This window comes from Eubalaena glacialis, chromosome X (assembly GCF_028564815.1).
Source record: "Eubalaena glacialis isolate mEubGla1 chromosome X, mEubGla1.1.hap2.+ XY, whole genome shotgun sequence".
Classification (NCBI taxonomy): Eukaryota; Metazoa; Chordata; class Mammalia; order Artiodactyla; family Balaenidae; genus Eubalaena; species Eubalaena glacialis.
The window spans coordinates 8,001,580-8,026,474 of NC_083736.1; the positions used below are offsets into that span (position 1 = coordinate 8,001,580).

The 24,895-nt window shown below is 46.4% G+C and overlaps 1 protein-coding gene across 3 annotated transcripts in view; it reads left to right on the forward strand.

Moving 5' to 3' along the window:
• WWC3 (WWC family member 3) overlaps nt 1–24,895 on the forward strand; it is a 125,590-nt gene that overhangs the window by 68,870 nt on the left and 31,825 nt on the right. For all 3 annotated transcript variants that reach the window (XM_061177793.1, XM_061177794.1, XM_061177795.1), the window contains 5 exons: nt 2,664–2,793; nt 5,857–6,003; nt 9,640–9,713; nt 21,320–21,562; nt 24,479–24,568. In XM_061177793.1, coding sequence (XP_061033776.1) covers nt 2,664–2,793; nt 5,857–6,003; nt 9,640–9,713; nt 21,320–21,562; nt 24,479–24,568 — 684 coding nt within the window. The remainder of the gene's footprint in view (nt 1–2,663; nt 2,794–5,856; nt 6,004–9,639; nt 9,714–21,319; nt 21,563–24,478; nt 24,569–24,895) is intronic.

Genomic DNA, 24,895 nt, shown 5'->3' on the forward strand with positions numbered 1-24,895 from the left:
TTAAACAATAGTGTTTCAGAGATTCCTAGAACTTTGAGATCATCCTCTCTAATAGCTTTCACACTTTTTAACAGTGGAGTCTTTTCCCCTTTCCTTCCCCTCAAATGATACCTTCTGTGGAAGCAGACTGTCCGAGATGGAGCACAGGGAGGGGCTTGCCGCAGCAGGGGTGAGGGTCCCCGAGCCCTGTGTGGGTTCTGCCTTTACTCCAGCTCACCACGCCAGGACACCCTCGGGGCAGAGTGAAAACAGCTGCTCTCGGTCAATCTTCATTCCTTTTCGAGGTCTCAGAGCCACCTGGGTGGAGCTGAGGTCAGGGCCCAGGTCCGTGGCCTTAAAGTTGAACTTTCGTTCTCCGAGGCACTTTGCAGTGTCTGCCGATGAGAGGCATTACAGGGTTGCTGGTCCCTCTCCCTGATGGGAATCGGGGCCCGGTTTCCTCCAGGTAGCGGCCATTCCCATTGTAGATGCTGGTGCCTTGACAGGCAGCTGGCGCAGTGCCTGGCTTTACTGATGGCTGCACTTAGGCTCTGTAGCTGCTAAAAGCTATAAGGAAGTCACAACACCTAAGTACGAAGCTGGAGCTGATGTGGTTAGCATCTTACGTTGCGGCCTTAACAGTGGGTGTGTGTCTATACTCTGTGACCATTTGATTAGCATTGATGGTTAAGGGATTGAAAACATTTTGTTCAGTGCAGTAGAGTTTCATTTCTCTACGTGGGCGTCAGTGTCAGGTGACGATCCATTTGCTGTATTTCTCATTCTGGAGGAGCCAGTAGGCCTGGTTAGCAAAGGCATTGGTCATTAACTGTTACAGAGAAATCACACTTTTTTGGCCTTGGGTTTTTTGTATGGAAATGATGTAACCCTTTTCTACAGACTTCATCAACCTATGTGGGTTGTGGTTTGTGACATTAAATGAGATGTATTGGAAAGCCTTTTATCAGAAGATGGATATAAGGAGATATTATTACATAAATGAGTCTAGATTCTCTCTGCAAGAAAAGCTGGGCCACTTCCTTGACAGATGCAGTGCTGGGAGATGGATGGCCTTTGTTCCTGCCTTGCATTAGAGACTCCTGGTTCTCCATAGAACAGCTAAAATGGAAAAACACATGGCCAGGCCATGTTGGGATGTAGGGGTGTCACCATTCAATGTGTGGGGTCCCCCAGTGCATCTGTATCCGCTCTCCAAGGAAGAGGACTCGCGACCAGTTTTCATAAATATTTTGTTTGTTACAGATGGCAATCATAGCAGTGCTGTTGAGCCCTGAAGCCCTATTCCAAAGGGAGGGAATGATTTCCTGCTTGTTCTCTCATTCCAATGGTGCTGATAGCTCAGATCAGCTCTGGTGCTGAGTTTTGCTGTGAGTTGTGACATTTGTGGCCAGGAATTTGTTAATGATAATAAAGTACTGGAGTTGGTGAATTTTTAACTTTTTCTCCCATGAGTAAGTAGACTGAGCATTATCCTGATAATAATAATCAGCACAGACATTATACGCCAGGGCTCTGCCAAGTAAGCCCTTTTCTTACATTTCTTATTACATGGGAGGGACATTTTTAGTGTCTTCATTTGAGGCATGAAGAAACTGAGGTTTAAAGAGGTGAAGTGTCTTGCCCAGGGTCCCACTGTAGAGCTGGAGTGTCACTTGTACTCACCAGCATGCCAGGATGCTCTTGTGAGTGGAACATAAAGGAGTTTGGGCTGGCCGTTAAGGATCTGGATTTTCGGGTAACGTGGGGGAAGCAGTTTAGAACTAGAATCTGTGTCATGGTGGATCTGGAACCTGAAATGCAAGCTGGTGACTTTCCAGAGAAGGAGTTCATTCTGTTTCTGGACCAAAGTCTCTTCTTCAGCCCCAAGGGCTTCCAAGGCTAAGACTTAGGTATGGAAGATGTGACCAAGGACAAGCTACAGGAGGCTGCCTGCTCTTTGCAGGCCAGAGCCAAGCCTAGTCTCGGTCAGCGCTCTGCTTCCACCACCCAGAACCAGGCCGTGTGTGCCCAGGGGTGGGCTGGCTGGAAGGAAAGATGGATGGAAGGAAGTTAGCTTGAATGGGAAGCATGAAGGAAGGATGAATGGATGTTTGAATAGAAGGGGAGTAGTAGATTGAGAGAGTGATAAGTTAGAACCAGAATAAAAGAAAGAAAGACAGAGGAGCCATAAGAGTTGCCAGCTTTTGTACAGGGTGTCCCTGTTGAAAGTTCACTACTTTTTGCTGTTGCCCATGTAATTCTTCTTGTACACAGATTTCATTTGTATGTTTATTTGATAGACATTTTTGACCCCTAAGCCAGATGCTGGTGATAGACGAATAAGACATGATCCTGCTCTCAGAGAGGGAAATTTAAAATTTCAGGAAATTTTTAGGCCAGTGAACTCGTTGCGTAAGCATTAGTAGAGGACACGGGAACCCTGCCCGGAACGTGCTCACCTGCAGAGGATATGCTCGTGGCACAAAGGGAGCCATCCACCACCAGTCTCATCTGGTGTTCACCACAAACAAGGAAGGTCTTATGGGATCTTTATTTTTCTTTGTCAAAACATTGTTTTTAACTGCTTCCCACCTTTCTACGAAGCTTTTTAAGTTTTAGGTTGTTATTGTTTAATAGAATGTTGTAATCTCGCATAGAATGACTCGTATTTCTTTTCGAACCAGGATTGATCGTAAGATGTCAAGTGCTCACACCAACTACAAACTGGATGAGGCGCAGGCTATAATGAGCGAGCTCAGGACCATCAAGAAAGCCATTTGTACAGGCGAGAAGGAGAGGCGGGACCTGATGCAAGTAAGAGGCCCGGGTGCTCTTCAGAGCGCACGTCCGTCTGTCTGCCCACCTGCTTGTCTCTTAACTTTATTTAAAAATTTAAAAATATATATATATGTGTATATTTACTATATATATTATAGATTTATTATATAATCATACATATTTTAAAGACATACATGTATGTATAATATATATGTATATATGATATCTTCTGTATATGTGTGTGTACATATTTATAAATATTTTAAAATATGCGTATTAGTTTCCTAGGGCTGCCATGACAAAGAACCACAAACCAGGTGGCTTAGAACAACAGAAGTTTATTCTCTCCGAGTCTGGAGGACAGAAGTCTGATAGCAAGGTGCGGCAGGGCCGCGCTCTGTCTGAAGGCTCTAGGGGAAGCTCCGTCCTTGCCTCTTCCAGCTCCTGGGGGCTGCTGGCAGTCCTTGGTGTTCCTCGGCTTGTAGACGTATCACTCCAGTCTCTGCCTTTGTCATCACATGCTTTCCCCTGTGTCTCTGTGTATGAATGTTTTTCTTCTTATAAGGACACCGATCATTGGATTAGAACCTGCTGTAATCCAGCATGACCTCATGTTAACGTGATTCCATCTGCAGGCCTTCCTTCCAAATAAGCACACATTCCAGGTTCTGGGGGTTAGGACTTCAACACATCTTGTTGGAGGACACAATTCAGGCCACAACAATGGGTGATACATTTGTATTGTTAAATAATCAAAATAATTCAACGTCTGTTGTAAGAGTCTTGCTGTCACCCCGTTCTCTCACCTCCTGTAGCTGCTTTTATTAGCTTCTTGTACACCCTTCCAGTGTTCATACAGACACTTGAAAGTGTGAACACGTGGCCAGCTGCCCTCGCAGAAAGCCGGGCCTGTGCCTGCTGCCCCGCGGTAGCTTCCGCACCTAACTCTTCTGCCCTGTACCTTTTCCCGTCTCTGGACTCAGAGTTCCCTCCTTCCTGGATATGGCTGCATAGTATTCCACCATGAGGACAGACTTTTTTTCATTGTAGCTTTATATTGCTTTATTTTTTTGCCCCTTGAACTCCTGTAGTTTCTGTTATTTTTAGAAAAAGCTGAGTTTTTGCAGAGACCCATGCCGGGCTCCTATGCCGGGCTCCTGCTCCGTGCCGGAATGCATCTGATGCTCTCTGTTGTGGCTTTTCTTTTCGGCTCAGCACACCGAGTGAGCACCTGGTGCTGGGAGGCATTTGTCTCGATTCTGTAGCATGTAAGACACAGAAGGACATGGGAGCAAAGCTCAGACTCGTAGGCCGAGTGCAACAGGCGCGCACATGACTGCCTTGCCCGGCAGTGCTTCCTAACGTCACGGGCGTGAGGCTGGACTGTCCCTAGGCTGCTCGTTCAATTGCAGAGTACCAGACCCTACCCCAGGTCTCCTGGATTAGACTGTCTGGGGTTGGGGCCCAGAAATCTGTATTTTCAGATGCCGTGTATCTCCAGGTCATGAGAGGTCAATGGTCAATTGTTAGATTTTCTCCGAGGCCTGGTAGCAAGGAGAACAGCTGCCGTCTGCCAAGGCCTCTGTGTGCCGCACTGGGCGAGGTGCTCTGCGGACATCACCCATGTGATCCAAGCCCAAACCCTGGCGTGAACCAGGTGGTACTTCACCCCAGGGACACGGAGGCCTCGCCCGGGACGTGGAGCTGGTGTCCCTGCCCCGTTCTTTCTGAGAGTGCAGAGCTGGCCAAGCCACCCAGTTGCCCCGAGTGGGTTCCCCACCACGGAGGCTGGAGATAGAATTTCTGGAAGAAGCTTCAGACCCCAGCATCTTCTCTGAGACGCTCCAGGGAGACGCACAGGCAACGTCTTCATCTAGTAAAATCAAATAAGTTGTTTCATCTTTCTTATATGACTGTAGCAATCTTGGCCCATTCCAAGACGCCTTTGTCTAGATCCAGAGGCAGCTACCTGGGGTACACTGCACGTGGGCGTCTAGTGTCTGCAGGAATATCTGCTGAACGTGAATGCATTCACAAGTCTTTTATTTAAAAAAAAATTTTTTTCATGTTTTCCTCTTATTTTTTTAGATTTCTTTTTATGGGGGTATGGTTGCTTTTCACAGGTCTTTTAAAAATCTTAGAATATCTGATTTCTCTTTAACTTTCACCCAAAAGGGTTCCCTGTACCAGAATTTATGCTTACTCTAATTTTTGCCAAACTGACATCCATATAAGATGACTTTTGACCCTGTAGCATTATGACTGAAAAGCCAGGTTATAAGAATATGTAAATATCGTCTGGGAGCTGTTTTCGCCTTCTGTGTGGTACTAAAGATCTCAAGGCGGCATTCATCTCTGTTGGACTTATTTATTGATAGACTATTTTGGATGGAAATACTTTCCCCCCTCCCCTTTGCTCTATTGAGGTACACTTGACAAATAAAATTGTATAAATTTAAGGTGTACGTGATGGTTTGATATACACATCTATTGTGAAATGATTGCCACAGTAAAATTAGTTAACACATCCATCACGTCACACGGTTACCTTTCCTTTTACATGGTGAGGACTTGTAAGATCTACTCTCTTAGCAACTTGCAAATATGCGCTACAGTATTGCTAACTATACTCACCATGCTGCGGACATGAGGTTCACGAGATCCGGGGACTTATTCCCCTTACAGCTGGGACTTGGTACCCTTTGACCAGCATATCCCCATTTCCCCCAGCCCTCCAGCCCCTGGCAACTGCCTTTCTACTCTCTATTTTGAGTTTGGCTTTTTTGGAGGGAATGCTTATTTTTTCTTTAGGAAACACAAAGGTTTAAAAAACAGTAAAAATGGTACCACAGTTGTTCTCTATATTATTCACATGCTGCCAGGAGGACTCAGTTGCCGTCTGATTTAAATTACTACGAGTTTCGTGAAAGGTGCATGTGCTGATCGACATTTCTTTTGAATCTCGTGAGAATGGAGTTGGGGCCGGCCCGCTCTCCAGTGATGAAGCTGCCGACCTGGAACAGGAAGAAAATGACCGCTGTGAAAGGGAAGAGAAGCATCGCCATCGCTGTTCAAGTCTCTTGTTTCATTCTGTTCCAGAGCCTGGCCAAGCTGACCGATGGCTTCAGGAATAGCTGTTCTCTTACCGACCCTCTGCAAGAGTTCCCTCCCAGTGCAGGCGCACTGGGCGAGTCTTTACCTCACCAGTTCTGCGATGCTGGGTCTCAGACCGAGGTCATCGGTGAGGTACGCTCATTGGGCAGGGGGAGGAACCGAGTGTGCCCAGAGAGAAAAGGACTGCTTTCGTGTGGCCGTCACCCATTTCTTTAAATTTTCCACTTTCCTTCAAAAATGTTTTGGCTTTTGTGCCATTAAGTTTGAAGAAAGAATATTGTTTTTCACATCCAGCCATCTTGAAGGTTCAGGGGCCTGGGAGGCAATTGAATGGCTTATTACCTCTATCCTTGTGATTCGGATTCTTAAAAAAGGCAGAATCCTTTTGAGAGTTGAGTCTAGATGCTTCTTGGCAGACATATGACTTTTTAGAGCATGGATCAGCTAACTTTTTCTGCCAAGGTCCAGATAATAAGCGTTTTAGGCTTTGCTGGCCATGCAGTCTCTGCCATAGCTACTCAGCTGTGTTGTCATAGTGCAGAAACAGCCGTTGGCCATATGTGAACGGGTGGGTGGGGCTTGTTCCAGTAAAATTCCAATAAAACTTTATTTACAGAAAGAGGTGGTGGGCCGGATTTGGCCTTCGGGCCATAGTTTGCTGAGCTTTGGCTTAGACCAGTGATTTTCAGAGGCTTTGTGGCTGTGTCACTCTTGGGTTATACTTTGATGCTATTTCTTATTCTTCTAAGAGAATGTCAGGAAACTGAATTGAATTGAAATTAATTTTGTTTGGGACTTGGAAGAATTTCATAATGCCCCTTTTGATAATTAATAAAGCCTGGAGTTGGCCACAGAAACAAAATTGGCAACCATCATTTGAAGCAGGGTGGTGAATACTTAAAGACACTACTGTTGTAATGGCATTGAGTGAAGTTTTACATTTATTTGTTACAAATGGAAAAACAGTTTGGATGGCTTCTTTTTCTTAGGGCTTACTAAATAAAGATGAAATATCAATGGAATGCAGAATGCCTTCCTAAAATTAAATAAATAAAAAGAAACAAAAAGAAAGGAAAACCATTGACTAAAAAAATCTGGATTTTAAATAATTAGCTGATATTTTAAAATGTCGACAAATAGTGCCTCTTTGAGGGGAGTATAATATAGGAAATAATGCCTCTGTGTCTTGGATGTCCTGAACTGCCCTATTTGCTGTGTTCCCCTCATTGTTCTCAAAAGTACACTTGGACATTTTTTGACTAGGTATCTTTGGTTTAAAACAGAGAAGAATCTGTAAGTCAAAAATGTCTGGCAGCTTTGCCTAAAGATTTTGGCATGAGAGAAGGAAAGAAGTATGATACTTATTGAATTCCATGAATAATTCATTGCTGCTCAACATAAGGTTAGAATTAGAATTTTTAGAGACTCTTAACTAGTTTGAGAGCAACAGGTAAGATCGAAGGTTCTGTAATGATTTAGGTAAGACTTTCTAAAAATGTCAGGTGGGAAGTGGCTGGTTATACAGCTATAATAACTTCAGCAGTAAATTATCATTGTTTATGAGTTTACTGGGACTGGCCCTGGCAGCTTCATGGCTGTTACCTCAATTTAAGTAGTGGTTTCCATCTTCTTTTGACAGACGAGGGGGTCAAGGTGCCAGGTTACCTAAGGTCTTGTAGCCAGGAAGAGGCAGGTCTGGGTTTGAATCAATGTCTCTGATCCCTAAACCTCTGTGTTTTCTACTACATCATGTTATAGAAAAATATATCAAAAGGGTATAACTGCATTAGTTAGCTATTGCTGCATAACAAAACATCCCCAACCTAGCATTTTAAAACAGCACACTTTTATTATCTCACATTTATACTGTGGATCAGGAAACTGGGCTGTGTCCTCTGCTTCAGGGGCTCTCAAGTAACTGCAGTCAAGGTGTCAGCCAGGGCTGCAGCCTCATCGGAAGGCTTGACTGGGAAGGGTCCACTTTCAGGCTTACATGATTGTTGGCAGGATTCAGTTTCTCACAGGTTGTTGGACTGAGGGCTTCTGTTCCTTACCATATAGACCTCTCTAGCACGGCAGCTTGCTTTCTCACAGTGTGGAAGCCAAGAGAGTCTCCAGCAGGAAGGAAGTCACAGTCTTTTGTAATCTAATCACAGAAATGACTTCCCATCATCTTTGTTGTATTCTGTTGGTTAGAGTCAAGTCATGGGTCTAGCCCACTCTCAAAGGGAAGGGATTTCACATGGGATGAATCCCAGGAGGTGAAGGCCATTGGGGGCCATCTTAGACGTCTGCCTACCTCACGTAGTTATCACTTTGAGTTAGTTTTGTGGGATGGGCACTGATGGAATCAAACATGCTTTTGGAGCCCACGGCTTTGCAAGCACAGATTTGTAAGCAGTACAAGCCTAACGTTGGAATTTAGCAGTTGGGGTACATGTTGTAGGGCTATGTAGGATCCATGAAGCAGGAACCTGTTGGATCTGTTTGGCTGTAGGCTTTTTTTTTTAAATTAAAATGTCCATTTTATTCTCACAGAAGAGTGCAAAATCAGAGCTTAGAGGTTCATAAATAGCATTGAGAAGAGGTTTAAGAAATGACATTTATTTGTCTTGATGATGAGTCAGCTTTAGGGGTCTGTAATGAACAAGGTGACAAGTAGCTCATTTCCATTGTAGAGAGTTTCTGCAGATGCGGTGCTGCAGCCTAAATGCATTTATATTGAGGACACTGTGGAGAGAGGCCTTGGGTGAGGCTGCTGAAATGTGTAAAATCGTGACACATCTCATTGGCGAATGCTTAGTCTCGTATAAGGCATTTCTTCTTGCCATTCAAGGCGATAAAGATATAAGGAAATTCCCCATTGACCTGTCTCAAAACTCGTATCAGTGAATTCATCGCCACTCATACAAGTAGAATATTTCCAAATATTTGTCGACACGAGGTCATTTAAAAAAATAAAGACTTAGTGGCCATAAGATATGGCCGAGTAAGGTCAGATCTACAGATGGAGCCGACTTATTGAAACTAGAGTCATATATTTCCAGGAATGAAGGAAGAAGTAATCAAGGTGAGCTGCAGTTACCTCTCATACAGGTCTTGTTCGTTTTGTTTGGGAATTTGTTGGCTTCAGTGTAATTGGTATGAAAATATTTAGGTACAACTAGTGATCGCATCAGAGCTCCTCATTTCGACTCTTGACTCCTCAGGTGAGGCGTCCAGTCCCAGGCTTTTCCGTGCCTTCCTTCCGTCCTTTCACCTTTGATTCTTTAATGGACTGCATAGCAATCGAAGGAGTCCCGTAGCCAACACCTCACACAGCTAGTCTGTCTTCTTCAGATCTTGTGACTTTTTAGGAGAACACCATTGTTTTTTGTTTATTGAGGAATGAGAGCATATACTACACTAGGCGGGATGAATTTTTTTGCTTTTGTATCAACTTTGAGGAATTCCCTATTTCTCTTAAAGCTTAATTTGTTGTTGTTGCTTGGAATCACACAATAGATGAATATACTTCCACTGTTTTTAAAAAAAAAATCCACCAGTGTTGGGACAGCAAAAGTCTTCCCAGCCCCACTCCCAACCTCCACTGACCAGAGGTGGCAGCTGTTATTTGGTGTGTTTCCTTCCAGACCTTTGAAAAATGGAAATTGGGAGGCAAATTAAAATATTCTTCATTGTTGCTGGAAGTTTAAGTGAATTTTCTATTTTGAAAATATGTTTTTAATGTGTCTCCCCCATTTTTTTTCTTTCTTCTGTTCCACAAAGTTCGTCTTTGATGATAAAACAAGGCTTGTGGACCGAGTCAGGCTTAACTGGCAGTATGAGGAAGCCAGAAAGAGGTAAGAAGCTCCTTTTTCAAACCTTGCCTCCTGCTTACTTCCTTTCTCCTGTGGAAAGCGGTTTTGCGGAGTTCCAATGTGTGATTTATCCACTTCTTATCAGAAAGCAGTGTCTGATAGAGTACAGAGTTAAGGTTCCTCATTTATGTGTAGCTTCTGAATACATGTGACAAAATTTCATGTGCATTAAAATGTGAAACTCTCAATATTGCAAACAGTTACGAAGACGGGATTTAATAAAAACAGAGACTATTCCGGCTCTCCTTATCCTCTCAGGTAGTTCAGAACCCCCTCCCTGCCTTCCGACTGAGCATCAGTCCCTCAGACCAGCTTAAGCAAACCTGGTTTTTGAATATGTGGCTGCTTATTCCATAGGTTAACAGAAAAAGCCACGTATCTTGGGTTAAAAGACAGTTTGGAAAGGATTAGGTCAACGGGTGATAGCGGTACCTAATCTACATCATTGTGATGGAGAGAATTGAAAGTCAGTCGCTTCTGTTGACCTGTGTTGTCCATCACCCGCCTTCTGAAAATCGGGACTTGACCTTGTTTGTGCATTTTCAAAATGTGTCTTTCCCTCCCTGCTGGTCTCATCCGGGATTCATGGGCAGCACTGTCACCTTTCTCCCCATGTGCACCGTGTTCAGTATTCTGACCCTGCCCTAGCTTTCATGTTCTTTTTTTAGGGACTTTCTCTCTTTTGTGCCTTCTGGAAAGAGTCTTAAAACCAAATTATTTCAAAATATGTGCTTCGGAAAGCTGTGAAGCCTATCTTTTTCAAAAAGTTTTTTTTTTTTTAATTCTTTTTTAAAAATATGGAACGCTTCACAAAAACGTTTCTTTAGTCACATATGAACTGCTGTCTGGGGGCGGGGGGAGGAGGAGCGAATGCCAAGCAGGGTGAGGGCGTAGTTCTGGAAGCGAAATAGTCGGGCCCGCTCAGTATGGTGTATCATTCAGGGATGTCTGGAAATCCGCTTTGTTACCTTTTTAGCAAATGTAAAAATAGCAACAGAAGCAGATCATCTGACTCCCTGCTGGAGGGCCGGCTTGAGCTGCTGCGGCCTCTGCCCAAAGCCCCCCCTGCCCGGTCCTCCCGGCTCTCGTTCTTCACGATGTCCTTGATGTGCTCAAGGCGGGCCCTGCACTTCCACGCAGCCCGCTTCCCCCCGCGCCTGCTTCCCCGGCCTCACGCATCCCTTCTCAGGAGCTCGCTGGCTGGCTGGCCATTGTCAGCCGCTGCTGTCTCTCCTCAGTATTCCTCGGCTCCTTCCTGCATGTTTCTGCTGCATTGTGTGGGTATGGGAATTTGCTGTGTTGTATTAAACTGCAGAAAATTGACGGTTGCTACACTTGACATCATTGTTACTGTTCTGCTGTGACATTTACCAACCTCAGCAAGTGATTTCTTTGTTTTCCAGAGATGATGTCGGTACAGAGTGAGTAACTTTTTAAATATCGAGATAATACATTTGGGCGGGAAGTCCATTATTTAAGAAAATTATGCAGGGGAGGACACTGCACTTCATCAGTATCTTCTAAATGGAAGGAGTATTTCAAGGTCACCAGAACCTTGTTAGGAAACGCACTGCAGCTGCAGAGGAGGGTCCTGTCCCCAGCGCTTCAACCTTTGTGGGACAGTAGGGGCTTCTCAGAAACGCCTTTCTGGGCTGCGTTGGCCGCATTTAGAAATCAGAGATGCATTGTAAAGACGTCCTGGGTTGGCCCACACAAGCACTGCCTTGTTCTTTTCCCACTAGCACAATGGTTCCCAATTGTGGGGTGGGGAATGGGGGAGGGGTACGACGGCCCGACTTCACCCCCCCGCCCCACCGGTGGACTTCTGGCCATGTCTAGAGATGTTGTTAGTTGTCACAGCTCTGGGGTGGGTGCTACTGGCATCTAGTGGGTAGAGACCAGGGATGCTGCTCGACATCCTACAGCGCACAGGACAGCCCCCAACAGAGAGTCATCCAAATGTCACTAGTGCTGAGGCCGAGGACCCCTGCCCTGTGCTGGAGGATTGTGACGTCTTAGCCGGGCCATCTCTGCCTCATTTCCCCATGGCAGATCTGTATGGGTGACCCCAGCAGCTTCACACACACCCCGCAGCAGTGGGCAGAGAAGCTGCTGGAAGGCTGGGAGATTATACTTCTGCCCAGCACCTGCCCTGTTCCAGGTATTTCAAAGAAATTCTGTGGTTTATGTGATGTCATAAAGACATATGGTCTTTGGGACTTCCCTGGCGGTCCAGTGGTTAAGACTCCGTGCTTCCAGTGCAGGGGGCGCGGGTTCAATCCCTAGTCAGGGAACTAACATCCCACATGCCGTGCAGCTCGGCCAAAAAAAATAAAAAAATATGGTGTTTAACCTGTTTGGGAGATAAACTCCCCCACAGCTAACAGAAATATGTGAGGATGCCAGTGGTTCTGCCTGGGGGTGGGGATACCCCAGGCAGTATCTGGGGGGGCGGTGTGCACACACACTACATATATGTATAGACACAGGGTTCAGAAACATGCACATATATGCTTGTACATCTATGTACACATAAATAATACATGAATACATTGTTTTTGTCAAAGATGCAATCAATAGACACCTCCCATCTTATCCTCCTCTCTAATCCTACCTCTCACCATTAATGATTTGCTGTGAAACCTTCCAGTTTTTACCTAAACATTTAAATAAATTAAGCTCAATATAGTCAAATACAGTATATGATGCATAGCTTTTATAATGGTTATAGCCATCTTCTACGGATGGACATCTAGATGATTCCAGTTTTTCCTTTTCACAAATGGTGCACATCTATTTACAGTCCCCAGCCTTGCAGAGATGGCTGTTTCCTTCGACAGATACATAGCAAGGAAATGTATGGGTCTAAAGACATGTGCATTCAAAGTTCGGATAGATACCAGTGAATCGTCTTCCAAAATAACTTACACACTTTACACTGCCACCGATGGCGATTGAGAGCCCTGATTTCTGTATCTCCTCATCATCGTTAAATATCACCATTCTTTGTAAATTTTACTGGAGTGATGGGCAAAGACGTTCTCTCAGTTGTCACGTGCTTTTTCCCTGGTGAGAGTGGTGCACTTTTGCAGTGATGGTGCAGTTCAGCATAATTTTGTGTGACTTTTGGTTAGTTAAGTTGCCAGGTCTGAATTTTTTTTCAGACAAGTGCTCCTTTCAAAACATGTTAGATCCCATCATCCGCTAAGGGGTGGGGGCGGGTTTTGCGCCCCCTCGGGGGATGTTTTTGGTTCTCGTGACTGGAGAGAGGGTACTGCTGGCATCCGGGGGGGGGGGCCCAAGGACGCCGCTAAACAACCCACAGTGCACAGGACGGCCCCCACAGCAAACATGTGGGTGGCCCAGAGTTTCTTTTTGCCTTCGAGAAACCATACTCTTGAGCTTCTTATCTTGCTCCGAAATCCCTACTGTGTGTGGACATCAAGGGCTCAGGAGCAGGTCTTCCACTGACTCAGGGCATTAGCCTCGTCCAGCCACGTTGGCCCCCTTGCATGCCAGGCCTCAAACCTGCCAGGCACGCTCCTGATTTAGTGCTTGGAGTTGGCAGAATAATGCTGCCCCAGATGTCCTAATCCCCAAACCTGTGACTCTTTGCCTTCCATGGCAGAAGGAACTTTGCAGATGGCCTCAAGCTAGAGATCTTGAGATGGGGAGATGACCCTGGATTATCTAGATAGGCTCAATGTAATCACAAGGGTCCCTATAAGAGGGAGAAGCAGAGAAGGAGATGTGAGGGTGGCAGAGATCAGAGTGATTCAGGGCCTCGAGCCAAGGAATGTGGGCAGCCCTTGGAAACAGCTGCGAAATGGATTCTTCCCGAAGCCTCCAGAAGGATCACAGCCCTGCTCGCCCATTTTTGACTTCTGACATCTGGAACTGTAAGGTAATCATGTGTGTGTTGTTTTAAGCCACCAAGTTTGTGGTAACTTGTTACAGAAACAAAAGGAAACTAATACAGTGCCCTTGGCCCTCGCCGTTTCCTCTGCCTGCAATGGAATGCTTTGCCTCAAATGGTCACGTGGCCTCTGCTCTCCTTCTGGTCACTGTGTCAGAGACACTTCTCTGATCATCCTGAATAAAGTTGCCCTCCCATCCCCACCCCCATCACCCTGATTCTCCCAGCAAATGTAATCACCCAACCTGTTCTGTACTTACGTGTTTGCTTTTTTATCGTCTGTCTTTCCCTGCGAGAATGGGAAGCCCATGAGGGCAGGGGTTTTTGTCTGTTTAGGTCATTGCTATAATTCCAGCAGCTGAGTACCTGGTGAATATTTATTGAATGAGTAAACAGGGGTCTGCTTTGGTCACACTTAATCTTTGGCCTTCACCCCTGCGAGTGGGCGAGTGGACAGAGTCCTGGGGCCCAGTCAGCTCCAGGCCAACTGCTGTGTTCCTGGCTCCCTTCCCCAAGGCCCTCGTCCTGGTGTGAGCCTTGGGATATTTCCCCTTGACTTAAGAGGAGAAAGGGCATCTAGACATGCATGTCTTTAGGGATCTGACGGAGGCAGGGCACAGTCACCTCATACATCATCATTCCAAGCTCGGCTTATGCTTCCTGGGCCTTCATGGTCATTGGAAAGGGCTTGTGGTCTTGGACCCCCCTGTAATGCGTCCTGTTCTTGGGTGTTGGAGAAAATGGCATTGGAGCTGGGCCCTGAGGGATGCTGGAATTCCGGCTGCCCATATGTTGAGGAAGGGCTTTCTCAGTCCAGGGGGAGCAGGGATCAGGGCGGAAAGTTGTATAATGGCAAGTTTCTTAGGGGTCAGGGAAGAACGGCCCCTGAGAGAGTTCTCTGGGGCTCGCTTTATGGTCGACCACTTAGAAGATGGATCTCAATTTTTGATAATCAGTTCGGTGCTTTCATTGGACCTTCTCCTGCTTAAAAACATCCTTGAAGCGTTCTTGTTGTTGCCAAGTCGTTGATTACAGCACCCTGTGTTTGGCAGTCTGGATCTGGTCCCCTGATGTGGTGGCAGTACCTGGCTCCAGTCCCCGTGGGGTGATCATATTTGGCCTCCAGTCACTGAAATTGCTTACAGTTAAGGCTTAACTGGAAAGTGAGTGAGTTCCTGACTTGTAACCTACTCAGCTGTGGTCCTACAAGTGCCAGCCACATCTGGCAAGACGCTAGACTCAATACCCCTTGTAGTGTGGTCAGGACAACCCTACGATCCCCGCTCCTGGTATACATGTGACAGTTAGGGAGGGTCAAGGTCATCAGGTGTCAGGAGCATAGCCACCCAGCACCAGGTCAGGGATTTTATTCCAGTTGCCTTTTCTGGGTGTTTTTTCAGACTGCCTCTAAATGAGACACATGATTAGAACAGCGTAGACTTGGGAAGGGAGCAACAGCAAGCAGGTCTTTGCCAAGAACTAAATCTAGAACCAACGTTAACGTTCCAAAACCTGAGTAATGAGGACCACAGTCAAAGCACAGTGGCTTTGAGGTTCTGTCCAGGGACTCTCCACATGGCCACCTCCATGACCAGCATCGTTGGAGAAGGGTGTCCCACATACAGGAAAGCATCATGTCCCCCCGTTCACCCACCAGTGCGTGGAAGAGAAGGCGTCACTTCTAAAGGCAGTGTTAGCACAGAAAAACGCATCCTTCCCTGCTCTTCCACTCCAAGGCTTTCATTATTTTAGTGCCACGTTCAGCGTTCTGTCTTTTCCTTCTGCTGCCCCACCCTTAGACGTCAGTCTCCCAGCTCCCATTTCTGAAATCATTCCATCCTGCGAAGTTTAGCTTTCCTACCCTCTGCAAAACCTCCTGGGCTTTGCTACTTCTAAGTGGAGAGAAGTTGAAGCACTTATGTATTTCCTTGTATATCTAGATTCGAGATCGTTTCTCAGAGTTGGGAAATCGTCAAAATGCAATAAATGTTCTGGACAATGAGGGTTTCATGTACATTCAGATTTAAAGGAAGTTTATGGAAGTGGAACTCATAATTCCAAGCAGTGGTATGATTTCTAGAGAATTCTCTAGACCAGACCACCACTATCATGGTGACTAGTTTTGTGTTTTCAACTCTAGGTCATGTGAAATGTACCCAAACAACTGCTTATTCCTTTCCCTTTAGGAACATGGCTTTGGATTCCCAAGGCAGACCTTATGATAGGAATATTTTCACATTATTGGTTAAAAATTTGAGAATTTTTCAAAGCCAGTTTGGAGGAGCTAGTCTTCTTGAAGCAATCCTGATGACGCAGATGGCTCCTTATTTTTAACCTAAGAGCACTTGTTCCAGAAACTGGAACTGTACAGTGCACAAACTAGCTGTTTCCATAGAAACACTCGCGTTCCTGATAGGAACAAAACATTCGGCCCGTCCGGTTTCTCCGTGTCTCAGTGTTTGTTGCCAGGATGGGCCCTGCTGTTCTTCAGTTGTCACTGGTGTAGTATTAGGGTTCCAGCTGAATTTGATCAGTCCCTTGGATTTTCCCTTCATTTCTCTAGTGACTGTGTGTTTGGGTTTGGGAGTGGGGCACGGCTGTGAGAAACAAAGGAACGCATCTTCTCCATTCAGGCCAAGAGAAAGAAGCCTGGAGACGATCTGCTTTTCATTTAAAGAAGTCGCTCTCTGAAGATCTGTTCGTTCAGAGGGGACAAGATGTGAGGGCAGGGAGGGGTGTTGGGGTATCCGTAGGCCCTTCTTATGCCACACTTCTAGATTCAGACTCCGTGAATCTCCAATGTAGGATAAAGAGTTGAGCCGAATGGACACTGGTTTATCGATATTTAGTTCGGTGAGCTGAAGTGATTTCACCATCCGTCTGACTCAGATCTCAGCTGAGACTTCGGTGAACTTTTGCTTTTCATTTGAATGGATATTTGCAAAAAAGAAAACTAAGGAGAGAAAACATAAAAGTATCAAATCTGTAGCTGTAATTGACATCTGAAGGCACGACGAGGCTCCAAGCTGGCACCGTGTCCTGGAACATGGCATTGGGATCCACCACGTCCCATCACGACCAGTCAGGGCCGTGGCTTGCCTGGAGTTCCATTTCTATTCCAGAAAGCAGCAGTATTTTAGGAACATGCGAATTTATATTGTAGGTCACAGAATTTAGGTATAAATTCAAATACCTGGGGATTACTCTGGATATGTAAAATATGCCTCAAAACTGTGTAATATTAAAAGTGCATTTTCTTCTTCGAAAAAGAAGTCATATTTAAGATTTCCATGTGAATTGTAAGGGTCTGAGCAGTTTCTGCGGCATAAATGCAGGTTTCCATTCATGGTTTAATGGTGCCTGGGTTGTAACAGAAAAGGTGTTTGGGCAAAAATAGTAAGGGAAAAATGATTCATATTTGACTTCTGTCTACATTAGGCCTGTTCAGGGGGATGGAATTTAGAAATCACACAATAAATATGAGACCAGAATGCTTGATTGAGGACTTGCTTTCACTTCTTCACTATCCTGAGCACAGGGACATGTGTTTTAAAGCCTTTAAAGGCATTTGTGAGAGGATATATATATATAGGGATTACCTATCAAAAATAAGAATCAGTAAAGAATACAGCTGACTTGCAGGGAAAAAAAACCCTTGCCAGTTTTAAATTGGTCTCGGTTCTCTTTATTATTTTTTTAAATTTATTTACTTCTTTTTTCTTTTAATTGGAGTAAAATTGCTTTACAATGTTGTGTTAGTTTCTGCTGTACGGTGAAGTGAATCAGCTATATGTATACCTATATCCTTTCCCTCTTGGACCTCCCTCCCACTCCCCCCCATCCCACCCATTTAGGTCGTCACAGAGCACCGAGCTGAGCTCCCTGTGCTATACAGCAGGTTCCCATTAGCCATCTATTTTACACATGGTAGTGTACTTATGCCAAACCTAATCTCCCAGTTCGTGCCACCCTCCCCTTCTCCCCGTGTCCACATGTCTGTTCTCACGTCTGCGTCTCTATTTCTGCCCTACAGATAGGTTCATCTGTACCATTTTTCTAGATTCCACATATATGTGTTAATATACAATATTTCTTTTTCTCTTTTTGGCTTACTTCACTCTGTATGACAGACTCTAGGTCCATCCACATCTCTACAAATGACCCAATTTCATTCCTTTTTATGGCTGAGTAATTGATCTCGGTTCTCTTTAAAAATGAACTTGGGGAGTTCCCTGGCGGTCCACCTCTTAAGCATCCAGTGGTTAGGACTTGCCGCTCTCACTGCCGTGGCCCTGGGCTCAGTCTGTGGTCGGGGAACTAAGATCCCGCAAGCCGCGCAGCACGGCCAAAAAAAAAAAGAACTTGGAAAAGATTTTTTTTTTTTTTACAAACTGTAGTCGTGACCTTGCTTTGTTTCCATGTATTTAATTTCCCTGAAAAGATATTTCAGAAGACAGCCTTTCTGGAAATGGTTTTTCCTGTATTACCCAGAATTGGAGTGATGGCGCTTGCAGGAGTGGGGTTCCAACCTGCACTACGCATCAGCTGTCGGGCGTGGGTGTAGAAGGGACATCGTAACTGTACATCTGTATGTGGTCTGAGGTGGAAGGTCTGTTCCCTCCAGTAACCCTAACACACGAAGGGTCCGCCTTGCAGGTGGCTCGTTTCCCGGCCAGCAGCACGGTAGACAGGGCTTATTGTTTTAAAGGTAAAGCCATCCCACCTATTCCTTGGCAACTGTACTAGGAACCGCTGAAGGAATCCTTTTAGAGCTTTTGGCTCCCAGTACAGACAGACAGACAGACAGACAGACACGTGCTTCTCTCAACCTGGCTGAGAGCATAACCCAAATGTCTACCTCCGGAGTATGGATCTAGAGAAAGAAACTGCACTTTCCAATATATGCCAGTATCCTTCTAGATTCTTAGGTACCTCTGAGATGAGTATGCAGTCATTCACATTGTTGTGAAATTTAATTATTAAAAGAGCACTGTTCTTAAGCACAGTGTGCTTGCCTAGTACTCAGTACGGCCCAAACAACTTCTCCAGATGGGTTACACGAAGTCAACTTCGTCCAGATTGTTTCTGCTATAGAAGTCATCCCTCACCATATGTCCTTACATACTTTTCTTGTGAGCTCTGGAAAGTTACAGTACGCTGTTTAATTCTGGCCACTGTACTATTTCTTTTATGCTCACAGTGGGCAGACCTTTTGAAATTTGCCCTTTGCCTCTCCTCCCTCTCGTAATTCAGTTTTTTCCTTATTCTTTTTTCTGATAGTGGATATTACTTGAGATTTTCCTGGGAAGAGTAGGATTATCTAGGACTGGATCTCCAGCCTCCCTCAGCAACTTGAATCCCTGTGAAATGGCAGCTAACCTGGAGCTGGCCAACTCAAATGGAATCTTGATCTCCTTACATGTAAACTTCAGAAAACTCAAAAGGAGTGCTTTTAAAAACATGTCTGCTTGTAGTATGAGAATTATTAGTATATATTACCAGGTAATACTGCTAACTTTAGTTGGGCTCAAATAGGCTTTCCTGTGGATCAGATACATTGAAATGAAAAATTATGAGGACCCAGTGCATTTGCTCATTGTACATCTCTTTTATATTTATTCCTTACCTTTGGCTTGGCTTGATCTACAGTAGAATGTTCCAGAAATTTCACTGGGTCTGATATCTGATTTGGCGCTAATTTATGAGTCTGCTTGGAGTGTTTCCTTGGGCTTCAGTTATATGCCTGCCATAAATTTAAATTACACTAATTGGACAGAGGTGGATGCTTAAGCCCAGTTGGATTCCTAACCCTGTTCAGCTGCATCTGTCATTAGTTTTTTCAGTGACATGATTTGGCACCATTTTCCAACACATTTTCAGGAAATTAGTTTTAAGTTAGAAAAGAACTTGCCTAATAAAGCTGCTGACATTCAGCTATTTTCTTTACCTTCTTGGGGAACTGGGCTTGAGTAAAATGTGTGCATTTAAACTATAACTTGTATATTCTTTTCTCTTCATAACTGGGGGTTATCCGATTGGTTTGGTACTTGAAGAAGGAGTCTTGCCCAGTCCTACAGCCAGGCTGACTAGTCCCGTGCTTATGTCTAGTTCAGGAAGAGCGTGGATTGGTGCAGGGCTGGCCGACGGCCCTTAACACGTGGACCGATGCCAGCTGACTGGCAGTATCTGCAGGAAGCACAGTGTTGAGAAGGATTCTGAAGTCTGGACCCAGCAGGAAGGATGCCAGCTTTGATTAGTGACGTGTGCCCTGGGCACGGGACGGCGCAGTCTCAGAAGCACTCTTGCCATTCCTGTTTTAGTGAGGATCATCCCATCCGTGCCTAATGCAAGCCTCTAAGAGCTCCAAGGCCAATTAGCATCCTCCAGACCAGGCTGCACTGCCTGAAAGCAGAGGGTGTCAAACAAGCATCAAAACTCCTAGAGGGCTTGTCAAAACCCAGGTTGCCCAACCCCAATCCGCAGAGTGTGGCATTCAGCAGGTCTGGGGTGGGGCCTGAGGTTTGCATTTGTAACAAGCTCCCAGGTGATGCTGAGGCTGCCAGTCAGGGACCCCACTTTGAGAACCGCTGCCTTAGAGGCTAGAGGGCTATGTGCACCTGCCACTTAGCTGGCCTCACAGCTCTCTGTCACCTCAGAGAAGTCTTTGGATTTTGGTTTTGGGCCCGTGTGCCAATCTCTGTCCTCCACAGCGGTGGGTTCTGGTCAGGTCTGGAGTTCCTTGTTTCTGCCCGGAAACAGCCCTCATCCTTAGCCACATATAAACTTAAAGGGCTTAAAACATTCTACTCCTCCTATGAAAGGATGCTCTGAAAACACAAGTCACGTCTCTTTCACTTACTCTGCATTCAGCACCACCTCAAGACACCAGTCTGTCTGCCAAGGGGGCACGCGGACATTTAGGCACACGGGGAGTGACGAGAGCCATAGTTTTACACCCTGAGGATGGTCGTGCTGACACAGTGCAGCTGACCGGTTTGCATCCACCCAGATTACCCCACACCACATCCACTCTCACCAGGGCTGACTCCCATTCTTTCATATACTTGCTGGCGTGTTTATTCTCCGTTTCATGCATTTAGCTTTTGTTGAGTATCTGCTCTCTGCCAGGCGTTTTGAATTTCATGCGTGGTCAAGGCCTTTGGCACTATACAGAATCCTGTGATGGGCGCATTTCTCTCCTGGGGTTTTCTCAAGGCGGGCTCAGCAGTTAGGCACGGCAGAGAAGGCAGGAGGCCAGAAGCATCTCTCATGTGTCCAGCACGGTGTTTAGCTACTGCAGAGGGAGGGGGCACAGAGAGAAATAAGCCGGCTCCATCCCGCTCCAGAACAGTACACAGAGGAGACAGCACCGTGCACGTGGGCGAGTTGGGGTCTGCCAGCCTTTTGGTCAGTTCTTTGAAACAAACATGATATGGTTACTGTCATCCTGAATCTCATAGGCTGGGGCGTATGTCGCAGAGGACTTACACATCATTTTTGTTACACCTCATTTCCAGATCCTTTATTTTTGTCGTGTGAGGTTTTACTCAGTGCAATCATTCCAGTATTTATCGGACTGAGTTTCTAGAATCCGTGTGATGGTGCTGAGGACGTGTGAAGACGATGTTTTTTTCATCAAGTTCATGGATTTTTCTGTGTCCCTCTCACGCAGAGTCTCAAATATCCAGCAGCAGCTGGCCCAGTTTGAGAGCGAGTCCTGGCCGGGCATGGCCGAGGCCGACAGGGACCGGCTGCAGCTCATCAAGGAGAAGGAGGCCCTGCTTCAGGAGCTGCAGCTCATCATCCAGCAGAGGAGGCCGGCGGAGGACGTGGCCCGGCTGGAGGAGGAGCGGCGGCGCCTGGAGGAGGAGATCCAGCGCTCCCGGGCCACGTCCGTGCAGGGCGCCACGGAAAGGTGGGCTGGCCGGGCAGGCGGGGCCGGCTTCCAGCGGAGGAGCAGCTGGCAAAGCCGAAGCCTTGTTACTCAGGCAGCCACGGCCTGGCAGAAGGTGGCGGGAGCCGGTGCCTGCCGTCTGCAGGGGGTGCCCAGGGCGCCTGCCGTCCGCAGGGGGTGCCCAGGGCTCGGAGGCTCCCGGTCCCTATTACAAGTGGGAGGTGGTCGAGAACCGGATGGAGTAGGGAAGACCGGGGAACCCACCACTTAGACCCCGCCCACTCCCGCTGCAGGTGCCGGGTGCACCCGCCCCCTGTGTTTTCAGGACAGCGCCCAGGACAGGTGTCGGGTCTCCAGCCAGCAGGGGCCCGGAGGCAGGTGGTGGTCGGCTCCGTGACCACAGAGGAACCTCGTTCCTGACGTCAGCAGCATCTCGTTTCCGCAGTCTACCTCTTACTTTTATCTCCGACTTTGATTTCTCGCCAGCAAAGCCTGCCCTTTCGGCAGCAGGAAGTCTCCGCTCTCTCGCGTGTCTGTTCCTGAACGTGCGTCTCTTCAGTTGGTCTTGGGGCTCTTTCCCAGCGTGGGACACATGAAGCCAGCACAGTTCCTTTGTCCTCTGTTGCTCACCCTTTCATTGTGTGCCCTGTCTCCTGGTTTGCGTTTGCTGTGTGTGATCACAGATTGTTGTGTGATCACAAATTGTGTGGAAGGCTGGGTCTGCTTTCCACGTTGCGCAGCTGTCAGAAGTTTGGGGATATTTGCTGAGCTTCGGAAGGCCCACCGCCCATTTGATAACATACTGGCTCCTTAAAATTCACTGTATTACGAGGATCATAAGCTGTATCTCTGTGAGCATTCTCTACGTAGAGTTTAATAGTCACCTGAATTATTTGGTCAGTACAGATGCCCTTATAACGATTATTTCATCGAATGTTAGGACTGTCCTCTGTTTTTGCTGGGGGTTGTCTCTGCTTGGATATTCATTGTTAATTGATAGACAGGTCTGTGTTGTGTCCTTAGGGGCTAATGTCAGTGCTGGAGGGAAGCAATGGTGATTGGAGAGTCCAGCGCATAGGAATGGGCGGAGAGCATGTTAGTTTGCCTGACGTGGTGGAGTGCCCCGTCACCTTGCTCAAAATAAACACAGAGTTTATCGCTTCTGACTCTGCAACGGGACTGTGAAATGGAAGTTTCATCTGTGCTCTTGTGCTTTTGTATCGTTTCAGCTTAACATCACCTTCCGTTCTCCCCATGCTGTTCTCTTGTGTATGTTTCGGGTCAGAGGGCCTGAGAGTTCTGGTTGGTTTTCTCTTAAGGGGCGTGGATTCAGTCCCACGAACAGCACATGTCCACCACATGTACCAGGACCCCACACCCACGTACCCTTGAGTGTTTCTGCCCTCGCCACGTGGAAATCCAGAGTGCAGGAGTGCTGTGGTCCCAGGGCACAAATCCATGGAACCCCATGGAGCTGGTTTTACCCTGATGCCTGGGTTCAGGGCCTGGGTCACCCAAGCTCGTTCACCTGACGGGGTCTCTTGTGGAACCAGCCTGGGAGCTGCATCCTGGGGCGCAGGGCCCTCAACTGGGACTGAATTGGCCCCAGGTGTCTCCTGAATCTGGCACTACCTGGCCTTGGGCAAGGAGGGCTGTGCACAGGTGCTAATAAGCACCTTTCTGGCCAGGTGATGGGGCCAAGTGCCCCATGAGTGTTCCCTCGGCGGTGACGTTCTGGGCCTAGCGGATGCGGGCCCGTTTCTTCCTGCCGCTTGGGGCCCAGAGGCGGGGGGCTTTCCCTGGGAACAGGCTGAGGGCGTTAGAAGAGACCCGGTCTGGGAGGAGGGAGCCAGGCAGGTATGGAGGTACGCATCTCAGGGCTGACGTGTGCCAGCTGTTTGGCCAGGCCCAGTCTTTGCCCGTCTTGGTTTCAGTGGCATCATTGTCAGATGGAAAGTTTGAGCCAGGTTAGTGAGTGTTACTGGGGATTGGGGGGATGCAAGTTTTTTCCTCTTTCAAAGGAAAGAGCAATTGTTTTGTAGGGTGCCTACTTGGCCATGTGTTAAACTGCCATCATTTTGATTTGTAAACGAGAACTGCTTTGTTCTAGAAGCAAACATATTCATTTGTACATTCACTTAACAACTATTTATCGAGTGCCTATCCATGTCGGGCTCTATTCTAGGCAGTGGGCTTAGCGCTGTGGGAAAAAATTTCATTTTAGAAAATAAAGTTGAAAAAAGTAGGAAGAAAACTACCTCCAACACTGTGGCAGTTGCTTTTTTATTTTATTTGTGTTTAATCTTTTAATTCTGTAGATTTTAGAATTGCGTGTAGTTTTGCCTGGAAGGGGGCTTAGAATGAGGGAATCTGATTTGTTCCAAGGAATTCCAGTAGATTACTGCATGCTGTGCATTTGTATCCATATTCTAGTCTAGTCTCCCGTCCATCTGTTCATCCACCCACACCCCTCCTCCCACACACCTCAACCACCATCCGTGTGCCCGTCTGCCTGTCTGCTGTCTGTCCGTCCAATCCACCTGTTCACCTGTCCGTCTGCCTGTCCTTCCTCCCACCCCTGCATCCGTCAGTCCATCCAGCCACCCACCCATTGACTTATCCATCCATCTTTCCACCCATCCATCCACACATGCGTCCATCCATCCACGCATCCACCCACCCACCCACCCATCCATTCATCCGCCTATCCACCCATGTGCTGAACTTCTACAGTGTATCAGGCCCTGTTCAGGCGGCCATTTTTAAGCAAGACAAAAACAGTCTGTTATCTTGGTGTTTATGACCTTGGATGTGCTTTTTTAGAATTTAGTCATTGACACCTCAATCAGTTTGGGGGAATTTAGAGTTGAATTTCTTATTAGGAAAATATACTTGGCATCTTTGAAATCCACCAGTGGACTGTGTTTGTACCTACAGGATTCTACTTCAGGAAAAAAGAAACTGTCTCCTGATGCAGCTGGAAGAAGCCACCCGCCTAACGTCCTATCTCCAGTCCCAGTTACAAAGGTGGGTAACTTGTTATCATCTTATAACATAGTGGCCGTGAACTTCACGCTTTAATAGCGCCCCTGGTTTTCTCTCCCAGAACTTAGAACCTGCAGTGGTTGTAAACACGGGACAGGAAAGTGAAGACAGGATATTTTTAAGATGAGCTGCTTATATATGACCCAAGGAATATGAGGAGAACCAAGTGTGACTTCAGAGTAATGAATCTTAAGTCAGATTTATCGAAGGATTTTGTAACTCAGAGCATCAGGAGTGTGTATGTCCATCTACATAGATGCACACATACACTTTTAATTATTTTTTTTTAAGATATTCATTTTAATTAGG